The 22,775-nt window shown below is 27.7% G+C and overlaps 4 protein-coding genes across 12 annotated transcripts in view; 3 read left to right on the top strand and 1 right to left on the bottom strand.

The window, feature by feature from the left end:
- Window positions 1-31: 31 nt before the first annotated feature.
- LOC112456898 (pheromone-binding protein Gp-9-like) lies at window positions 32-2,161 on the top strand. The gene is made up of 5 exons (XM_025019696.1): window positions 32-141; window positions 413-491; window positions 962-1,077; window positions 1,249-1,363; window positions 1,603-2,161. The coding sequence occupies exons 1-5, from the start codon at window positions 100-102 to the stop codon at window positions 1,728-1,730; spliced, it is 480 nt and encodes a 159-aa protein (XP_024875464.1). The 5' UTR covers window positions 32-99; the 3' UTR covers window positions 1,731-2,161.
- Window positions 2,162-2,518: 357 nt separating this feature from the next.
- Window positions 2,519-4,690, top strand: LOC112456896 (pheromone-binding protein Gp-9-like). Its single transcript, XM_025019693.1, has 5 exons — window positions 2,519-2,949; window positions 3,216-3,294; window positions 3,778-3,905; window positions 4,073-4,187; window positions 4,425-4,690. The coding sequence occupies exons 1-5, from the start codon at window positions 2,908-2,910 to the stop codon at window positions 4,568-4,570; spliced, it is 510 nt and encodes a 169-aa protein (XP_024875461.1). The 5' UTR covers window positions 2,519-2,907; the 3' UTR covers window positions 4,571-4,690.
- A 4,255-nt stretch (window positions 4,691-8,945) lies between these two features.
- LOC112456895 (pheromone-binding protein Gp-9-like) lies at window positions 8,946-10,506 on the top strand. Its single transcript, XM_025019692.1, has 5 exons — window positions 8,946-9,056; window positions 9,173-9,281; window positions 9,494-9,609; window positions 9,930-10,050; window positions 10,283-10,506. Exons 1-5 carry the CDS (start codon window positions 9,015-9,017, stop codon window positions 10,435-10,437), a joined length of 543 nt encoding a protein of 180 aa, XP_024875460.1. The 5' UTR covers window positions 8,946-9,014; the 3' UTR covers window positions 10,438-10,506.
- Window positions 10,507-11,305: 799 nt separating this feature from the next.
- The window catches only part of LOC112456891 (tyramine receptor 1-like), a 49,561-nt gene continuing 38,091 nt past the window's right edge, over window positions 11,306-22,775 (bottom strand). For 8 of the 9 annotated variants that reach the window (XM_025019683.1, XM_025019682.1, XM_025019684.1 and 5 more), the window contains 6 exons: window positions 17,100-17,346; window positions 16,636-16,773; window positions 16,179-16,291; window positions 14,986-15,322; window positions 12,914-13,214; window positions 11,306-12,567 (listed from right to left, as the gene is read on the bottom strand). In XM_025019683.1, coding sequence (XP_024875451.1) covers window positions 12,392-12,567; window positions 12,914-13,214; window positions 14,986-15,322; window positions 16,179-16,291; window positions 16,636-16,773; window positions 17,100-17,255 — 1,221 coding nt within the window. In that variant the 5' untranslated portion in view covers window positions 17,256-17,346 and the 3' untranslated portion in view covers window positions 11,306-12,391. Of the gene's footprint in view, window positions 12,568-12,913; window positions 13,215-14,985; window positions 15,323-16,178; window positions 16,292-16,635; window positions 16,774-17,099; window positions 17,347-17,614; window positions 17,674-22,775 lie in introns of all 9 variants that reach the window. The other variant, XM_025019681.1, reaches the window with a different exon arrangement.

The following is a 22,775-nucleotide window of genomic DNA, read 5'->3' as shown; positions in this document are numbered from 1 at the left end:
GTATATAGAGATAGTATAAATATGACGCTGTTAAGCTCCAGTTAGTTATTGTACAAGTACGTTTAAGCATAGCGGTATAATTTTATTCATTTATTTAAGATGGAGAAGCTTATATTCTATATTTGCACTTATGCGGTAATTGTGAGTATTTTTGTGACGTAAAAATTAAATATTAATGAAAGAACAAAGATTTTTTAGAAATACAATAAAAATTTCTTTACAAATTAATTACAAATAAGTTATAAATATTAAGTTATATTATTGTGTGTGTGGTGTTGTACATATATATAATTAATATGTGATAATATCTAAATTTGTTTATGTATTACGCATAAAAAGAAAACTTATAATTAACATAATAAACATTAAAATAAGAAGAAAAATTACATATACACATATATATATTTTTTAGTCCTTTACTGTTGACGCAAAATTGGGATCCTCCACCGAACATTACAATACTTGCTTAACTGAAAATAATGTCTCTGATGGTAAGTCTACACAAATCTACATAGATTTTTATTCGATTTGCATGTCTTTTTAATTACTCCAGAACCAGGGATTTTATGTTTAATTTTGAGTCAGTTACTTTTTAACAAAAGTGTCTTATTTCCATAATAAAAAGATTTATTTAAAACTACTAATGAAGACTACTATTGATGACTACCAATATAAAAATTGAATGTTTTTGTATTTCAAAATTTTAAGTATAAATGTACAACTATTATAATTATTTTCTAAAAAGTATTAGAATTTTGAAACACATAATCGCAAAACCGATTATCTCTGAAATAATTAAAATCATGTAAAAAAAAATATATGATACAATATTTTAGATAGAATCCGACTGAAAGAATCTTTCTTAATTTCGGCTGAAACCGAAATTTTCATGGAAGTTTTAGAATACCTACGTACATGCGTGTACATATACAATATTCCTATTTTGAAATTTATTTTCTAGATGACATGCTTACCGAACAAGATGTAATACATGACCGACACAAAGAATCCGAAAATCAAGAGAAAATAAAAAAGAATGGTTGCGTCCTACAATGTATATTAGAAAAATTTGGAATGGTAAGTAATATTTTTTGTTATCTTTGTAAAAGAATGTTCGAGCTATGAACTAATAAGATAATAAAACATTATTTGGGATACAAAAATGTAATTTTTTTATAATTGTTATTATACAATAATATCATATTATATTTTTATTAATATTTTATATGTTTTTCTTGTAAATATCAGATGGAAGGATCGGAATATGACATAGAAAAAATGCGTAGCGAGACAATAAAAGGAGATATTGATGAATCAACAAAATTAAAATTGCTTGAAGGTCTGAATAACTGCATAAATGAAAGTAAGTTATAGAATCACATTATATACGAGTTCTCCAATTATTAATAAACATAAGATTATTGATTTTGTTTATTAAAACTGTTTAGTATATTAATTTCTTCAATAAATTATTAAATAAGTCATCTTAATGCTATCAATTTATCTAAATCCAACAATTTAAACATTATAATAAAAAAAAGGTGTAACATAACTGCTTTACTTTTCTTATTATTTTTTAATTAATTTTTTTTTCTATTTTAGCAAAGGATCTTACAGAAAAATGCGAAAAAAGCTTCGATCTTGTAGTATGTGGCCTAAAATCTAAAAAGAAAGTTTATGCTTCTCGTTCTGAAAACCAAGAAGAACATGAACATAAATCCGAAAAATAATATCTAAATGTAATTAAAACAGTTGATATACAATTCCTTTTCTGAAAAAGATATGTAAGAGATTAGCCCATAAGACAAAGCCCATAAGACAAATTGCACAAACTAATTGATAATCAATTATATTAAGTTGAATAATGTGGATTTTAAGAAATTTATCTCTCCTATATTACGGTGTTAATTGCTATTCTGACGTCCGTTGTTTGCGAAAGAGCCGTTAATTTCATTAATTTCCTTTTCATTGAAATTACGAATATTGTTTCGTTATCTTTAATTAATGGTGCCATTGAAATTATGGTACAGTTTGCATTACAGCATTAGTTTTTTCTTTCCAATTAGAAGTGTACGCTTGCTTTTGAACTAATAACTGAATAGGTCGTTATCATAATTGTATTTAACTACTGCTTTGTTGTAATAAATAATTTATCTGATTATTCTTTGTGCTTGATCTTCATCAACCTATAATATAATAAAAGTATATTATGTTATTTGTGATCTCGTAGCATAGTTTTAATAATATAAAGTTTTGTATTTAATATATAAATGCTACCATATTATTAGCTTCTACTTAATTCTACACACTGTTTTTTATTGATGTACATAAATTATAATTAATAAGAAAATGAAAATTAAATACAACCTTCTTAATTTTTTCACAATATAATTAGTTAAGTCCGAAATTCATACACGAAAATTTCTAATGCATTTTTGTGTTAATTAATCCAGTCAAATTACTTCTGTTTTTGAAAATGTATCCCTTATGGGGATAATTATTTATACTTTTTTAAACATTTGCGATATATCAATCCTTAGAAATCCGGAAATTCTCTAGAACATACAACAGAGATAAACACGTCTAATTAACTGACGTAATATAAATATTAAAAAATAATTATAATGTAATCAGCATATAAACATACCCATACATGTGAGAAAATTACATGTGTAAGTTATATCTTAACAACTTATATTATATAGCAACAATGTGAGTTTGTATGAGTGATTTATCATTATCTTTTATACATGTACTTCATGTTTATGTGATCTAATGATCTGGCAACTTTAATCTATGCATTTTAAATATTAGAGATAGTATAAATATGATGCTGTTAAGCTCCAGTTCGTTATTGTACAAGTACGTTTAAACATATAGCGGTATAATTTTATTCATTCATTTAAGATGGAGAAGCTTATATTCTATATTTGCACTTTTGCGCTAATTGTGAGTATCTTTGTGACATAAAAATTAAATATTAATGAAAGAGCAAAGATCTTTTAGATATACAATAAAAATTTCTTTACAAATTAATTACAAATAAGTTATAAATATTAAGTTATATTATTGTGTGTTGTTGTACATATATATAATTAATACGTGATAATATCTAAATTTGTTTATGTATTACGTATAAAAAGGAAACTTATAATTAACATAATAAACATTAAAATAAAAAGCAAATTACATATATACATATATATATTTTTTAGTCTTTTACTGTTGGCGCAAAATTGGGATCCTCCACCGAACATTACAATACTTGCTTAACTGAAAATAATGTCTCTGATGGTAAGTTTACATATATACATAAATTTTTATTTGATTTGCATGTCTTTTTAATTACTCCAGAACCAGGGATTTTATGTTTAATTTTGAGTCAGTTATTTTTCAACAAAAGTGTCTTATTTCCATAAAAAAGGATTTATTTAAAACTACTAATTAAAACTACTATTGATGACTACCAATATCAAAATTGAATAAGTTTTTGTATTTCAAAATTTTAAGAATAAATGTACAACTATTTTAATTATTTTCCAAAAAGTATTAGAATTTTGAAACACATAATCGCAAAACTGATTACCTCTGAAATAATTAAAATCATGTAAATAAAAATATATGATATAATATTTTAGATAGAATCCGACTGAAACAATCTCTTTTATTGTAATTTCGGCTGAAACCGAAAACTGAAATTTTCATGGGAGTTTTAGAATACCTACATATATATACGCGCATATATACAATATTTTTATTTTGAAATTCATTTTCTAGATGACATGTTTACCGTAAAAGGTGTAATATTTGACATATACAATGTCTTTCTTAATGAATCCGAAAAACAAGAGAATATTAAAAAGAATGGTTGCGTCCTGCAATGTATATTAGAAAAATTTGGAATTGTAAGTAATATTTTTTGTTATCTTTGTAAAAGATTGTTCGAGCTATGAACTAATAAGATAATAAAACATTATTTGGGACACAAGAATGTAATCTTATATAATTGTTATTATACAATGATATATTATAATGTTATTAATATTTTATATGTTTTTCTTATAAATGTCAGATGGAAGGATCGGAATATGACGTAGAAAAAATGCGTAGCGAGACAATCCCTGAAAATATTGATGAATCAACAAAATTAAATATGCTTAAAGGTCTGAATAACTGCATAAATGAAAGTAAGTTATAGAATCACATTATATACGAGTTCTCCAATTAATAATAAACATAAGATTATTGATTTTGTTTATTAAAACTGTTTAGTGTTAATTTCTTCAATAAATTATTAAATAAGTCATCTTAATGCTATCAATTTATCTAAATCTAACAATTTAAACATTATAATCAGAAAAAAAATGTAACATAAGTACTTTACTTTTCTTATTATTTTTTAATTAATTTTTTTTCTATTCTAGCAAAGGATCTTACAGAAAAATGTGAAAAAAGCTTCAATCTTGTAGCATGTGGCCTAAAATCTAAATTTCTTGTATATTTTGATCTTATATTTCAAGGAGTTAATATAACCCAGATAGCAGATACACGTTTTATAAGTGTTTTATAAGCGTTTTTCCGAAACGTTTTATAACCGATTTCTAGAAACGTTTCTCATGAGTAAAAATGTCCATTCGAAAAACATTCAATGAAACGTTTTTTTTCCGATAAAATAACGTTTAAAAAACTATTATAGAAACGTTTTGTTTTAATGATAAAGACATTTTAGATAAAGACATTTAAAATTCCTACTTTTTACGTATTTTGAACGTGTTTATGACGTCTTTGAGACATGCGTGAGAATGTTCTACAAGCTTTATGCATATACCATCTATGACGTCTATTCTTTTTCGAAGAAATTCCTGAACTGGTGCATATTCGTGCAATAAGTTAAAGTGAAACAAAATATACTTGTCTCACTCTAACTTAAATTGCATTACTGATGTGCACCAGTTCAGGAAGTTCTTCAAAACGGAACACACGTATAAATGTTCTTTCAATGACCACGTTCAGCAGAACGTTTATTTTGCAACCGTTGGAAGTTTTCTAAGCTCAGATTTGTCCGATGACAAATAGATTAAGACCGGTAGAACAAAATTAATTTAAGTAAATAAATGGATATATATATGCATGGATAAAATGATTTATTTTATTCAATAATAATTAGTACAACATCAATTTAAATATATAAATTTAAATGTACGAAAACTGTCCAAGCAAATCTTGAAGTGTACCCCAATGCAGAGAAGAAAAACAGAAAGGCCCAAAGCAACGTGGTTGGGCGGAATACAGAAGGCCATGTCAGAACGCAATCTACAACCAGGAGATTGAAAAGACAGGAAAGGCTGGAAACTGGGAACCGAAAAACGCTATGAAAACCGAATATATATATATATATATATATATATATATATATATATATATATAATATATAAATTTAAATGTTTCAAAAAAAGCTATTAAAACTATTATTTATATAGATAAAGCAAATTATAATTTTAAAATAAAAAATTTAACAAATAGGTATTTTTGTTAACTGTAGAAACGTAAAAAATACATTTCTTAAATCATGGTTTCAAATACATTTTTGTTCAAACGTCTCTTAATGGTTCTTTACGATTATGAAACTATGAATACGTTCAAAAAACATATATGAAACAATATGTGCTACCTGGGAACATAGTGTCATGTAATAGTAATAATATAATATTAAAGTTAAATAACGCGTGCGTAGCACATTTATAATGTCTAATAATGTATGAAAATCAGCTATGTATACCTTCATTTTTAATAAAGATATATATTTATACTATTTTCTTTCGTTTTGGTGTATTAATACGAAAACTAAATTTTGGTTTAAATGATGTATCTACTTATTCTCTCTATTAAAGAATCAGATGTATCGAGCTCTTTAAACTTATAATATTGTATAAATAAATAGACGCAATTGTGTAAGTAAATTTTTATAGATTGCATTTCTTTTTATTTACGTAGCTTTTTGTAAATCGTAAGAAGCAGAAACAGAATAACCTGAATAAATACAAATAAATGCAAAAGTTAAATATTATTCGTACAATTATCTCTCTCAATGCACATTTATAATACATACAAAATATAATGAAGTTTATAATACACACAGAATATAATACTGTTTTATAATATCACTGTTTTTTTCGATTATCACGGTATTATTAGATTTTACGAATTCTTGCCACAAGCTAGGAGAGATCGGGAGAATTGGCATTAGTTAAGAAAAAAATATAATAAATATATTATAATCACCAAATTTTTTAATTTGAGCTTTTAGTAATTAAATTTAAAAAACATTAAGCTTTAATTTGATATAACATAATTATTTAAATTCTAATAAAATCAACAAAAAAATAATTATTTTTAAAATTAAAAAATAAACTCCCATTATCTCCGACATCGGGCAATGAGAACCATCTTATAAGTAATCAGATCCATTGCCTATGCAGAACATTTAAGTGAGTAACAAAGTATTTATTTATAAAAACAGTAATTAAATAGATAAAAACTGTATTTTTCTTATACAAAATGTTTCTTAAAATCTGATGAAAAATTGTATAGATTGTATTCCTCTTTTTATTTACGCGCGTAGCCGTTCGCATGCGAATGTACTTACGTAACTGTAATAATTATATATAAATATCAATTTACTATATAAATAATTTGTATTTTATAAATAAAATAATTGATTAATTAAAAAGTATTAATTATTTTTTCTGCACATTGTTTTACACATAATAAAAGTATGTCAATGATTAAAATTATTGACATACTTTATCATGTGAAACAAACTCATACTTGATTTTATGGAAATAGCTCTTGTACACGTCAATGTCCGTTAATGATATTTCGATTATAATAAACGTAAATTAATTACAGTTACTTCAACAGCAGGAACAAGTTTGAAATTATAAAGAAAATTTTGCGTCGTATATTTTTTTCTTTTTGTTAATCGTTACGGTTAATATCTGATTCGTGCCAAATATGTTCGTCAAACATTTCCGACTTTGCCAAAAAATAGTGTCCAAGTTTAAATAAAATATGTAAAAACAAATCATTAACTTATGTAACATGATAAATATGTATAATATAAATATTAAAAATATAAATAATAAGATATAATCAGAGCACAAACATTGCATATGCAGACACATAATTATGAAGAAATATGTTAAAAAATTCCATATATGTGTTTTTATACATCCGAACAACTCGTATCTGTAACAGTAAGTCTAATAAATATCAGTAACTTATCATTATACATCTTACATCTGCATGATATTTTTACACCATTCTTGACCTCACAACTCTAATCTACGTATACATAGTTACTGTTGATAGAAACATATTTAGATATACATTTATTTGCTTTTGTAAAGTTCTCTAATGCATTTATAAAAAAATAATAAAATTATATAGAAATTTATATTTAAAAAATAAAGACATTCATGTTCTATGTTTGCACTCTCGCTCTTGTTGTATTTTTAAAAAACTTAAACGCGTATAGATATTAAGTTTAATTTTGATGATATAATTTCGTATTTTTATTTTAGAGTAGATATGAACTGTATGAGTAATTAAACATGTTTTGCATAGACTACCTTTCTTATCATTTACTAGATATGAACTGTATGAGTAATTAAACATGTTTTGCATAGACTGTCTTTCTTATCATTTACGTAATCGTTTTTATCGTGTTGCTTGTGTAGTAAAACATTTCCATCATTACAAATACACAGCTTGCATAATAATAAAATTTTTTTTAAACTTAATTATACACTTTATCTTGTAAACATCGCATCCTTAATTTGGACATTTTTTAAAATAAAATATTGTAATGTATAAATATAAATTTTTGGTAATATAATATATTTTCTATACATATAACAAACTACAAGTATTTTTTATTTAGTAAAGAATAACAAATAATATCTATAATAGAGTAGTAAAAAAAGCTTTATGTATTACATAAAAGCTTTATATATTTTGGTATTAACACATCATAAAGCACACATAACATATTTTAATAAATAATAAATGTAAAATTTGTTGATTTTGGCTCGTTTATATATTTATAGTCCTCCAATTTATAGCAAAATTATTTATTGATTAAAATCAGTAATATATATTAAGTAGTGGCATATAAGAATTTATATATATCCAGTAAATCAGATCCGGTAAAACGTCTATTTATTTAAATCACGATTTAGTTTCCAAAACAACACATAAATATTTTAAATAAATACTTGAAATCTACAAAATTTAACAATAATTTTATTATTACTTATTTTATTATTACTATTTATTTTATTTTTATATATTTGCGCCAATGCACTTCGCAATATGGTATTGGCGTATTATCATTATGGTAAATAATCTCTAATACATTAATGTTATATAACTAATGTTTGTACACTAAGAGAAATAATTATTTTTTTTTTTTAAATTTTGTTGATTTAATAAAACCGGAAGATTGTATGTTGCCAAGCAGATGATTTGATTGGTTTAACAAAATATTTGTACAAACTATTTTTTTTTGTTCTTTTTTACTATTTTGTTTTATTTTATACTATCAGTTATACATAATATAACATTAACTAAATATTTCTTTAAATAAATTTACTATTTTTAAAAACGTTAATGTTTTTGGTTCTCAACAAAATTATTTTATTGAGTTAACAAAATTGATCATTAACTTAAAAAAAATGATTTTGTATGATACCATTTTCAGAATTCAATTATTTTATTTTGTTCAAATAATAGACGTGTATTTAATTTAATAAAATAAATAATTAAATCAATAAATTAAAAAATCAACAAAATTGTTTCGTTGATTCTACAATATTTTTTCCTCAGTGTATGATCTATGATCTTGTTTCTTTAACCTATGTATTTTATATTTTAGCATGAGAGTATATATACGGTGCAGTTGCGGTTGCTATGAATAATTGTGTTTAGTACAGTGGAGATATAATTCGTACAAAATGAAAAGTCTTGTGCTTTGCACCTGTGTTTTAATAATTGCTGTAAGTACTATTTTATTAAACTACTTAAATAATTTTAATGAGTTAAAAAATATTATTTAAAATAATACACATTAAAAAAGGTATAAATTGAATAAAATTAAAATCTTTTTTATAAGTTTCAGTCATCAAGCTCATCAGAACTAAAAAACCGGCTTAAAAGTGCAGTTAAATCACGCATAGAAAATGATGTTGAAGCTTGCATGACTGAAAATGATATGACTATAGGTAAGTTATAATTACACACATTGTTGCCAACTTTATATTTCCATTTCTTCTTTTGATCAGTTTTAAATTAATTCTGTTTTAACTGATTTGATTGGGCACTCATCTTACTTACAATGTTTTAATTTTTTAATTGAGTTAACTTTTTTGTAAAAACAATTTTCGGCTGTAAAAGCGTTTTCCTGTACGTTGATCTATTTTATTTTATTTTATAGATGATGCCTTCGACGAAGAAGACATAATGAATAACTTACCTGCGAAACCTGAAAATGCAGAGAGAACAAGAAAAAATGGCTGCGTGATTGCGTGTATCTTAAAGAAACAGAACTTAGTAAGTGTTTACAAATATGTTACATATTTTATACATAATGTCCAATAATGCAATAATAACCTGTCACAATAAATAATAAAACTTTTAATTATTAAAGATTTAGTAATTTAATAATGTAATAACTATTAATAAAACTTTATATGTACTTAACAACCAATTAATACACAAAGTGATATTATTATTATATGTTCTTAATAAAAATATATTATGCTGTTTAATTCATACATTTTAAATTGTATAACTTTTTTAAAGAAACAAAATAATTATATGTTATGTTCTACTATTTCCTACTATTTATAATTTCTCTTTAATAATATTAGATGGAAGGAACAAACATTAATGAAGCTCAAGTTCGTGCAAAAATAAATGAAATGGGAAATTCCTGGGACGGTCCGGAACTAGCCATGGCACACAAAGTTGCGCGTAAATGCATAAAAAAAGGTAAACTATATCTTATTATATTATAATTATTACAAATATATAAGTACTACAACACTACAGTTACTAAAAAATAAAATATTACAAAAACATGTATTATGTACACTTTTTTCATGTGCAGTGTGCAAGTTTTGGAACAATACATTTGCTATTAGAATATAATAGTCTCACAGAATATGTTATACATATATTTCAATATTATTTAATTATATTTTTAAAATTTTTATGAATATAGTGAAAAATATTACTCAAGAATGTGAGAAAGGTTGGTCTCTGAACGTGTGCATCGCAGAAGCTATACATAAAATAGGGCAACATGATGAACATGACTTAGACCAAGATACAGAAGACGAAGCAGTAACAGAAGCAGTAACAGAACAAGCTGAATAAATACAAATAAATGCAAAAATTGAATATTACTTGTATAATTATTAATACACATTTATAATACGCACACAATATAATTTACCTTAAATAAATAGATATATATATATATATACTCTTGTATGTACTTTCTCTATTTTTCTGATTTAATAAATGTGCTGCAAATATGAGAATGTATTTTAATTTGTTAAAACTAATATAAATTTTTTGTAATATGATATATTCTATACTTATAACAAACTACAAGTATTTTTATTTTAGTAAAGAATAACAAATAATATCTATAATAGAGTAGTAAAAAAAGCTTTATATATTTTGGTATTAACACATCATAAAGCATACATAACATATTTTAATAAATAATAAATAATAAATTTAAACGCGAAATTTGTTGATTTTGACTCGTTTTATATATTTATAGTTCTCCAATTTATAGCAAAATTGTTTATTGATTAAAATCAGTAATATATATTAAGTAGTGGCATATAAGAATTTATATATATTCGGTAAATCAGATTGTATATACATGTATGTATGTGTTGTGTGTACATACATGTGTGTGTTTGATAAAATAATTGATAAGATACATTAATAGTTTAAAATTAGATATATTAATAACAAATTAAAAATTGACATCACATCAGCTTTTTATTTTCCAGCAAAACTATTACTTACAATATCTACACAGTCTCTTCAACGATTGATAAGGTTACAATGTATGAAATTTATGTAGCAGTGTCTACCATCTCAATTAACTAATATCTATTTGAATAATAGTATCTATTATATATAAGTTTGTTCTAGATCTATTATATATAAATTATTCTAGATTATAATAATTTTTTACTTAATATTCTTAAAACATATAATTGGATATCTTCTAAAATATATTTATAAATTTCTATTCTACATTCACATTTATATAAATCTGCATGACTAAGTATGTATTACATTTTGCTATTATTTTACGCTGTCTATAAATAATCATAAATAAATTATTATATTAGAATAATATCACATATTAACGATACTAAAGTGTTAGTATGAAGCATTCGATGCATGTAGCAAGTTTTCCTCGAAAACATAAAATATAAGAGATAAAGTACGTGCGTAAAGTTTCATATTCACATTATTCGTATAATATTCAAGGAGATATAGAAAAAAAGAGTACGTACATCAACACGATTAAGCATAGATATTTTTAATCTTTTATTTCTCGTATACAAATATCACGAATGAATGCAATAATGAAATTTCGATATTGATCACAGATTAAAAGTCAGTCATACATTATTTTTCCTACGACTAACTACTAATTATAATACTATTCGTAAACTGTTCATAAATTTTCTATTTCTATTTTTATTTTTTAATTGTCATATATGCTTATCAGAAAAGTTCGCTACATGCTTCGAGTTCATTTCTTCAGTCACGTTTATTTACACATTTTTATATAAACGTAAATACTCAACCTGAATGTAATGTTAAATTATTTTTAATATTGCTTTGACAAACTGCATTATACTCACGTAAAAAACGCATAAAAATATATATTATTGCAATATATTTATTTTACGATGAAATTTATTGGAAAAGTTGCAAAAGCTTGTAAAATGTTGCTCAATTTAATTGAGCATAATTCCAAAACTGATAAGCATTTAACGCAAAACCATAATGTCCAATTGTATTGCACGTTATATACAAAGAGAATGATATGACTATTTATGTGAATCTCGAATTTGCGCGTATCCGAAAGTAGATATTGTGCGTATATGCATAGTGAAATATTTATATCTTATAAAACCGCATAAGAACTATTGATTGGTTATAAGCTCGTACTAAGAACATACGTATCATTCTTCATTAATAGACTGCAATTGCGAATAAACTCGAGTCAACCGCAGTCATTCTAATACCGGACGTCACATAATTGGATAAGTTCGTAACTGTACGGAGAACTTCACGTCCTCGACGTATCTTTCTTCCAGTTAACCGAAGCAGGTAATTTCCGATTCGTGCCATCCAAGTTTGGTCTACTCTTCGAACATTTCCTACATGTTAATCGCCAGAAAGCGAGTCTGAAGTCTGCTGAATAGAAAGCGTAAATGAACGGGTTGATGGCCGAATTAATCCATCCTAAACACATAAAATCACTTTTAATCAGTTTCGTAAAAAGTATTCAATAGTAATATGTCATGCAACTGTAATTTTGAAGGACATTATAATGACATAAATTGAAAACTATAAATATTGATACAAGATAAATAAATTTGTCACATTTTTTAATTTATTTTATTAATATTTATTCTCTATTGTATGTACAACAATAGAAAATAAACTTCTGCATTTAATCCAACTTTAACTTATCTAAATATATTTTAAATATTCGTTACAGTTCGCATAAATGCATCAATCAATAAAAAAAGGCAAGCATATTTGGAAACATTATGTAATTGGAAACATCATATGTAAAAGAGACTACCTAGCCATGTCAAGGCTGGCATGAGAACATCCGGCGGTTGCACGGGAACGAAGGGTGTTACCAGATACAGAATGAAAAATGGCAGCCAGCATGCGACGAAACCACCTACAACCACCGCCAGGGTGCCCGCAGTTTTCGTCTCCCTGGCGACTCTGTTGATGCAGCTTTGCTGATTACCCCGAATTGTGCCCAACTTTTTGCACATATTCGTTAGTTCGGTATCCTCGGAGGGCCTGTCGCACGTCATACCGCTCTCAGCATAATCTGTACGTTGCGCCTTGATACTCCTGCCACGCTCAATCTGCAGAAAAATAGTTTCATATATTTCGTACATTGATATCGCGATACATTGGCAATTACATATTTGTTAAATCAATTTAAGCCCTTTTTTTTGCCAGTTTAAATTTTGTCAAGCTTAAACAGTTCGAAAGTTAATAACGTCGCCAAGAAAGTTACCTAATTAAATTATAGAGCTTTATAACTTTTCAGAATTTTCAATATCCCCAATGTAAGAAAAGCGTGTTTATAGTGATGAGATTTTCTTTTACAAACAGCAACGTTTGTTTCTCCTGGCTCTTTCAAAGCGTTTCTTATTCTGTCACCGTAATAAATTGCTCAATGTCTCCTTGTATTGTTCTTGTTTGTAACCGAAAGAATCAATTTCTAAACTATTTTCATTCAGTTTCTTTGTATAAAACAGTGTTATTACTTTTATAGGCCAATAAAAAACGTGCTACTTAAAAAAATCATATTCATTGTAAATAAAATTATATAATCCGCATGGCGTACTTTTAATTATTGAGTTTTATTACTGATGGATAACAAAAAGAAAATTCTTTGAGTGATTTCCGCTATTTTTTATTAAAATCATTTTTACGGCTACGTAGCTAAACCAAATCCGACAAAGCTCACAAGATATATTGCGCAAAATGATTGATAATATAAAGTAAATGATTGATTATATAAAGTCGGATAATGTGGATTATGATGAGAAATCCATGTCTCCCATCATGGTGCTAATACCTATGCTATTCTACGTCCGTCGTTTACGAGAGAGCCGTTGATTTCACTAATCTCCTTTCCATTGAAACTACGAGAACGGTTTCGTTATCTTTAATCGATGGTGCCATTGGAATTACGGTATAGTTTGCATTACAGCATTAGTTTGTTTCTGTCCAATTAGAAGTGCGCGCTTGCTTTAAATTCAAAATAGGTCGTAATCATATATTTTTGTTAACTGCTGCTTTGTTGTTATGAACAATTTCCCTGATTATTCTTTGTGCTTGTGCTTTTTCATCATGTCCCTGTACGCATTGGAATTTGGAATGTCAGTTTTAATTATAGAAATGGACATTATATTCTGTCTGTGAAATTAATTTCGTGGGGAAACATTTCGTCCAACGAAACTCTGTCTGAAAATGTCTATTTCGAAGAAAGTTTTTTGAAGAAATGAAGAGATGGTTCCGATTCTTTATTATAAATCTGCAGATTTCAGTGTTACGCACATTTTTACAAATTTTGATAATTATCTATTATTAATGAGATATAATCGCAAATTAGAGTATTGATCGAGTAGACTTTCAACAACGAGTCATTAATAATCGAGTCATTAATCTCGTCAGAACTATAGTTCACAATATCATCTATACCGGAATAAACAAAGCATAAAATAGAAGATTAATGTATAGGCAGTTGTAAGCAGTAGAAAAAAGTGACATGTAATCGTAATAAATCATATTAAAGTTTTACTTCTATGATACAACTTAAAGCTTATTTAAATAAATAAAATTATAAAGCATACAAACAACAACACAAGATAAATGTAATTTAAAACGCGCGAACTTTCGTATAATATTAATGTTTAGAATTTTTTAAATAAACTTTTTTATGTAAAAAAATCTTGTTTATTTATAACAAACACGATACAGTTGTATTATTAGATTTTATCGAATTACGTAGCAAGGTAAATATCTAATAAAAGCGAATTGTGTAACAAGGAAAACAACTGCACCGGTCGCAGCGGAGATAAACGTGTCGTGTGTCTGGGGAAAACTAAATCAAATAATTCTCACCGTGATTTTACGACGTGATCGGACGTTCTCCCCCTCGTTGGTCTTCTCCAGATTTCTGTGCCTGCTCGCTATGACGCACGAAATTCTGCCGTACACGTACAGCATTACCAGCATAGGCAGGAAGAAGCTGCCCATCGCCGAGAATATTACATAAGAAGAATCCATATTGTAGGAGCACTTTTTGATATCGCGGTTCGTCGCACGCGGGAAACAGCCCAGTAAAGGCGGGCTCGTTATAGCGCCGGCCATCACCCATACCGCGACGATCATCAACCCAGCCAGTCGTTTGCTTCTGCGTCGACGGCTGTATATCAGCGGCTGAGTTACGGCCAGATACCTTGAACAAGGAATACCGACAACGACGCGATAAATTCTGCACGATTTTACCTCTGTACGTGCTGAATCGCCGCAATACGTAGGATGCCGAATGCTTCCTTGTGGAATGGGCGGGATATCGGAAAAATAGATAGACAATGACAATAGCATGCTGAACGAATTGTATCAGGATTTTCGGAGTACCCTTATCTCGAAAGTTAACTACATTGAATAAGAAGGTGTACGCGTTACCAAAATTTCTGAAATGCAAGAAATCGTAACTTTAACCTATTTACGAAACAAGTTCGCGCGTCTGTGCATATAATCAATGTGATAAGTTAGGAGATTTTCACTGCAATGTAAAGAAAACATTTAACTGAAATAAAAATTGGACTTGTATATGTATTACAGACCACAGTAAAAACCAAGAACTACCATTGTTAGGCAGTTTCTTTGCTTTCAGAATTCTATTAAATTATAAACCTTTATTTTGTGCAACTGCTTTCTTACCAACTTAAAATAATCAAGAAAGAACTGCTTTTATATTAAATAATAATTGATTTATTTAATCATAATAAAATCAACACAATAGAATTTACAATTAGAATTTCATTTCTTCCGATTCCACTACAATTGGCAAACTACAATAGAATTTTACTGAAATGAACTTTCTAATTGGAAAATCCACCCGCTTTTGCTGCTATTTTTCACCAAAAATCTGTAAAACCCGGATGTTGAAAAGTTTACGTCGCGCGAAATCTCTTTTTTAATAATGGAATAATCTATCATTTTACGAAAGATTAAACGGACGGCGGGACGACTTCCCGCTAATTTCGTTATCTACGTGACGAGCTTTGGAAATGCGTGATCGGATTTACCTGTCTATAGAAATGGCGCATAACGAGAGAATGCTAGCTGTGCAAAGTAGAATGTCGAGGGAGACCCAGAAATCGCACAGCATTTCGCCCAACTCCCAAGTTCCTCCTGTAAGCTTCAATGAACATCCCATTTGATAAGACGCATGAAAATGCAGTTTATACGAGGTAGGAAGGAACATCTCTCTTTGCATAACGATGTTGACTAGAACTCATGGCTTACGATATCTACTACACGAGTCCGTCTGCAAGACTATTAAATGCCGGCACTAATTAAATGCCGCTTTAAATATCGTCCCGCAATTTATTTTTCCCGGCATGAAAAACGCATGATAATTAAATAAGATTCTACTGATTCTATAACGTGCTTACGCGAAAGCTCGTAACTTAGTACCAAGGATGAATTGAACATTTCGCGCTCGTTTATTGCATTTTATCCCCTTGACGAACATATGCATACCTGTAACAGCACAGCTGGTGGCATCACCGCTAGACCGACTAGTAAATCCGCAGCAGCCAAGCTAGACACGAAACAATTAGTCACGGACCGTAATCTCCTTGTAGTAATTACAGCCGCAATCACTAGGGTATTGCCGACCTGTAATAATAATGCGAAGAAGGAGTCACAATCGTGGAAAATATATAGGTGGAAAATATACATATAGGTGGAAAATATATATACGAACGTACGAACTTAGACGGGCACATTAAAATTACTCTTACAATTAAATGTTATGTATTATGAGAAAATACTTTTTTAAATATGTGAGACTGCTGTTTTTTATATTTAAAAATGCAATACTAATACCACTTAAGGCATCGTGCTTTTGTAAGATATTTATGCGCTCAGAGCGCCATTAAAGCGGATAGTCTGATGTAAAAAAATGCTGGAAGCTGCAGTTACCGAATGCTACAATTGCTTACTATAGTAACAATAATCAGCATCGTGAACAATCCTGCTAGAATAAGATCGGTCCAATTAGGTAGATAATATTCCGTCTCTGTATCTCCTTCATCCGCCGATACCGTACGGTTCCATTGGTAAATGTCTTCATGGTGATCAGCCGTTTGATTAGCCATGTCGCTTACCCTCGATCCATAAATGATAATTTCTGTTTCGCCGTCCGCGGTATGTTGTAAGACATGATGATTTCTAAGAGGAGTCCATATCCTAAATGATACACATTAGATAATTTGTGCAACCTTGCTATTTGATTAAGTTTACAATTTAATTTCGCATCTCTATCAATTATTCAACTTACTCTACCACATTTTTCTCTTACTTTAATTGCCATAGTAATAAAAAATAATTAAGAATTTTACTTTTTATTTAATTTACATTGTCACAATGTATGAATAATAATTACAAATGCACATAATGTAAAATAGTTATATATTATAGATGTATATAAATCTTTATATATAAAGCCATTACGTACTCATACACAAGTGCCATAACTCCTGACGATACATCATTCATTACATGACAGATAAAATTCTAAAAAAAAAAAAAAAAAAAAAAAGGATTTTAAATACTTATTTATCTCAGTTGTAATTTTTTTTTCACATATATATAAACAGCTCAATTACAAAGATACAAATGCCTAGATTTTTTAATTTAAATTGTCATGAAAAATGGAGAATATGCAAAACGTTTGCAGAACATACAATATTAAATCGAGATGCGAATCCTGCGGACGATGAGGCGCATATGAATTGAATTTGAAATTGATTAAAAATATGACGAACATGTGCACGTGGAAATATGAATATAGATAAAAATGATTGGGGGTGGAACGTTTAAAACTTCTATGGTTATGCGAATATGCGGGCGAAATTGTCCAACGCTTAACATTTCTGCGAAATATGGAAATGGAAAGAGAGGCAAACGCGAGTTTGCTAAAAATGGATGAGAAAAGCCAGACTATGGAAATAAGACAGTGCAGGAGAGATCGATCGTGCTATTAAAAAGAGAAATCGTATACCGAAGTATATGAAAAGAGATGCGCATCGAACGAGACAAATCCTTCGAGTTCATATTTTATCACTGCCAAGTATATTAAGTATTTTATCAAAAGTATAATAAAGGATTTTATCGAACAAGCCTATATTTTCAGCAGACTATTTATTTTAATAGTATTAATATATAAATATATTTTACACACACACACACACACATTTTATATATTTTGTAAGATAAAATATTTTGACTTATTATTAAAGTCTATATAAATTATAGAGTAATATACAAACAATAAATTACCAGTATTAAATAGTTATTCTGCAATGTAAAGAACGAATTTACAGAATTATATAGAATAAAGCACATAATTAACATAAATATATTTCTGCATCAATTAAATATTTCAAAGATTTAAAGATAATATTCATTTGTAAAAATAAAGAATAAGTAAATTATAATTTGGTTTATAATGAGACTGTTAACATAAAATAGAACTTAAACATATTGCGATTACAGTTAAAATATACATACAGTAATAAAAAATATTAAATATTTTATTTGTTACGATAATTTGATCATTTAATTCGCGGTTCCCCTAACTTGCATGGTGACTTTTTACAACCAACTGTACCAGTCCATTATCGGTTTCAGCAGCAAATGGATTTTCCTCCGGCTCGCCGAATTAAGTGAATTACGGCGTTGTTTCCGCTTTCACTGCGCGACTGAATAATGGCAACCTGAACTGAGAAGTAGTTTAAAGAGAGCGGAATTCCGAGCACGTACTTAATTCTAATAACTATCAGCAATGAACATAATGTCAGATTATAAGGTGTCGTCTAAATGAGCATTGACTGTAATTTCTCTTTATTAAGATTGTAACTCTTAACTGCACTTCTCAACTTCAAGCACAAGCTCCCACTTTCTTTATCTTTCTCTGGTATTTCGAATTATCAAACACTTTTTGAACGTTTTTTAAAAAAATCATAGAAAGCGTACAAAAAAAACTTTCTTATGCATCAATATAAAGCGGATTGTGAGACCATATATTTTCTTCTTAGAGAATGTTAAATAACGATAATTTACAGTATTTCTATTCTCATCATAAAAATTAAATAGCGATTCAAAAAGATGTAATGTTAGAAAGAAACATGTTGAATTCATATCTTTTATTTGCATCTTTTTGTAATAATTTAATGATCTTTTTATGTCATTTTTACTTTGTTATATGCATATAAAAGAATTCTTAAATATAACAAAAATTTTTCGTATAAGAATGCCATTACTTGCGATAAATTTAAATCAGTTATCTCGAGTATGAAACAAAGTTTTAATTAATTTGGATTGATATGCAATTTTACGTTTTACGTGCTTCTAATACCGCTACATTTATCCACGTATTCCACACACAGCATTTGACTCACACTGCAAGAAGCGCATTCCACGCAGAAAGATATTGGATTCTTTTTAATGGCTTCGTGAAAATCAGGGATTACATTATCCCACGGGAAACTCGTATCTATAATGAGAAACTGTATGTGTGAGAATCAAACCATGTACGTATTAAGGAAACAGTTAAAAACAGTAGTGGGTCGATCGATAAACATTTGATAAAGATATTCCCACTTGGAACCACGGTAGACTCCCCCGATCAACTATAAATAATCACCAGTAGCGCACCAGGAGACTGGTTTATAATGTATAAAAACTGGGCGGATACTACCGTGAGATATGAATGTCGGATAAGACGAATGGACCAACGAGATCGCGCGCGATCGTTATCGACCCTGCAGGATAAAATAAAACGGATTGTGGCGAGAGAGTTGCTGGGTCCATCCTGTTATCTTGAATAATAAAATATTTGGAAAACCGGAATTATGCATAGCGCAAAAAAGAACAAAGACAAAATGCATTGTCTTTATAAAAAAAGATAACAATTTTGAACAAAATTTATTTTTTAAATATTACTTTTTATTCTATATTACAATTCTAATATATTACACACATTAAAAATTTCTCTCTCAGATCTATTTGTAGTATAGTTTTACTTTATTATCTTAATAAAATATTAAATATTATACAATGATAATAGAACTATGTACGATAATGATACAGTGCAATATTGTATCTAAAAAAAATAAAAATTAGCATAAAAAACATTTAACGTGATGTAAATAAAGTAAAAATTAAATCTTTACTTTAATATATTTTACTATTCTCAATTATTATTAAAAAGATAATGCACAAATATTACAAACGTTTCTTTAAATTGTCATATCTATGTAGAATACCAGCTTTAATATTTCAACATGTTGCGATCAGACGCGTTTATCCTTTCAATAAAAGGGAATTGATTTCTGAGTATCACGAGTACATTTTATTTCTCTACTTTTTCCTTCCTAAAAAAAATATATATATATATATATATATATAAATGGAAAGCATTACTTTTTTAATCCTATTCATACACGTGCTCGTTCAAAAAAAGATATTCGATATTCATTCCTGCGATTAAAACTTACACCGTATTAATTGCGAATAGAATCATTTCAAACGGTTTTAATTAATCACAATTGCACAATCTGCACGCGAATCGTCCGAATCGGTTACTCTCAGGCTTCACTCTGGCAGCTTACACATAGATAACGTACAAAAATGCGCAGTGAAAAGATAGAATGTAACGTAGCAACGAAAATAAATGTGTCCACAAATTTCCAAACCGTAGGTTCAAGTAGAGCATCCATGAGCATAATAATTTCACGTACACTCTACCGGCAGGAATGCCTGGACATAATACATATACATATACATATACATACATGTACATATATGTCATATACATATCAAAATGTTCAGGCATTCCTGCCGGTCAGTGTACCAGTAATATCATTTAAATGTGTCCTATAAATGAATAATCGTAGATGTAAAAATGTAGTGCTATATTTTGTGTAAAAATTTCTGACGAAAGAAGTAAATTTGACTGCTTTGACAGAGTTTACCGCAACTTTTTTGCTCAACAGCATTCAGAAAGTATAATAGAAGCAAAAAATTTCCACCCAGTTTTCGCTGCAACGATTTTAGTGTAAATAGAATTCTCCTAGAATTTTGTTTATTAAAAAAAAAGGATAAAAATATATACAGAAAAATGCTGAAAATACTGCTTATCTATATACTTAAGATCCCCGTCGTAAATATATTTCTCTTTATTTATAAATGCAAATGTGTAATAATATTAACTAATATGGTATTCCGATTATGGACATATTTCATTGAATCTTATTTGATTAAATATTTAGCGAATAATTTTCTTTTTCTCTTATTATAGGTTATTATTTGATTTAAAAAGCAGTTGCTCAAAGTTTTTATCTTTTATCTTTGAGTATGCCTGCATTAAAAAAAAACACATATTTAAGAATGTGTGAATATAGAAATATTCAACAATATAAACATTAATTTTCTTGCTATATTATTTTAACATATTTACTGATTCTAAATATTTCAATTTTATGAATTTCTAAAAGATTTAAAATACCGCCATTTTAAAACAGGAAGAGATAAAGATCCGTAATTATTCAGCGCAATCCGTTCGTTCTGGTGTTTGATCTGTTTTTTAGATATGGGTCGCTCTAATCGATTTCGCCATAACTGGTGTCTACATCTGCCATGCTCATGCATACATGTAGAAAATAAGTACGTTCAAAATATAAGCATATTTGTTGGGGAAAACAGAATAATAAATTCTTTTAAAGCTTTGTTACATTAATTCCAACACGGAGAAAATTGCTACGGTTATTATACAACAACATTCTCTATGATTGAAAAAGAAATGTATGTGAATTCAAGTTATATTGATATTACACATTAAATGTAGCTGTTAAGATATGCTCATCTGTCCCTTTTGTATTGATGAGCGAAAAATAACATTATTATTCTGTTGTAGCAACCCTAACTTTTTTCCGTGAAATAATTTTTTAACTAGACTCCATAACATTAATTGAACAGTGTTGAAATGTATATAATACACAAAAATCACATTTCTCTCTATTAAATATATTTAAAACGTAAACCGTCTAAAATGTTCAAAACTTAATAACAATTTGAATTACTAATGTAAATTAATGTAAATTAATATACTTAAAATAATATAACATGTACATGTACGTATAAAACTTTAGAGAATAAAATTATTTACACGGTTGCTGCAAAAAAGCGGAACCTTTTCCACTAGATATACAAACAAATATAGGAATCCCTTTGAATAACAGTCGAGCCATCAAATAAAGCAGATAGAGTCCTCGTGTACAAGTTGAAATAGATATCGCGAACGGAATTTTCAATATTTCTCACGTTACAGATAAGCAAAACGTATTTTGTACCATTAATATAATTTCTTTGTTATTAATAAAAATAAATATATAAATATTCATCGAAATTGTATTAATGGTACAAAATACATACCATTTATTATATTTATCTATTTTTAACTCGAAAATTGATGGATATGTGTAATTTCAAAATAGATAAATATAATAAACAACATAAAGTTTCTCTTTAACATTACCTTTAAGCGAGAAACATTTAAACTCTCTAATTACTTCTTCTTCAGTAAATATATATGTTTATAAATACTTTGTATTTGC

This window comes from Temnothorax curvispinosus, unplaced genomic scaffold, assembly GCF_003070985.1.
Source record: "Temnothorax curvispinosus isolate PA1 unplaced genomic scaffold, ASM307098v1 QBEX01007285.1, whole genome shotgun sequence".
Classification (NCBI taxonomy): Eukaryota; Metazoa; Arthropoda; class Insecta; order Hymenoptera; family Formicidae; genus Temnothorax; species Temnothorax curvispinosus.
This window is presented reverse-complemented; position numbering and strand designations above follow the sequence as displayed.

Bases quoted from the DNA above. Each gene is read 5' to 3' on its own strand.
- LOC112456898 (XM_025019696.1), top strand. From the start codon at position 100: ATGGAGAAGCTTATATTCTATATTTGCACTTATGCGGTAATT. The intron at 492-961 runs GTAAGTCTACAC...TTTATTTTCTAG, and splicing joins TGAAAATAATGTCTCTGATG to ATGACATGCTTACCGAACAA. The intron at 1,078-1,248 runs GTAAGTAATATT...TGTAAATATCAG, and splicing joins TATTAGAAAAATTTGGAATG to ATGGAAGGATCGGAATATGA.
- LOC112456895 (XM_025019692.1), top strand. From the start codon at position 9,015: ATGAAAAGTCTTGTGCTTTGCACCTGTGTTTTAATAATTGCT. The intron at 9,282-9,493 runs GTAAGTTATAAT...TTTATTTTATAG, and splicing joins TGAAAATGATATGACTATAG to ATGATGCCTTCGACGAAGAA. The intron at 10,051-10,282 runs GTAAACTATATC...TTATGAATATAG, and splicing joins GCGTAAATGCATAAAAAAAG to TGAAAAATATTACTCAAGAA.
- LOC112456896 (XM_025019693.1), top strand. From the start codon at position 2,908: ATGGAGAAGCTTATATTCTATATTTGCACTTTTGCGCTAATT. The intron at 2,950-3,215 runs GTGAGTATCTTT...TATATTTTTTAG, and splicing joins TTTGCACTTTTGCGCTAATT to TCTTTTACTGTTGGCGCAAA. The intron at 4,188-4,424 runs GTAAGTTATAGA...TTTCTATTCTAG, and splicing joins GAATAACTGCATAAATGAAA to CAAAGGATCTTACAGAAAAA.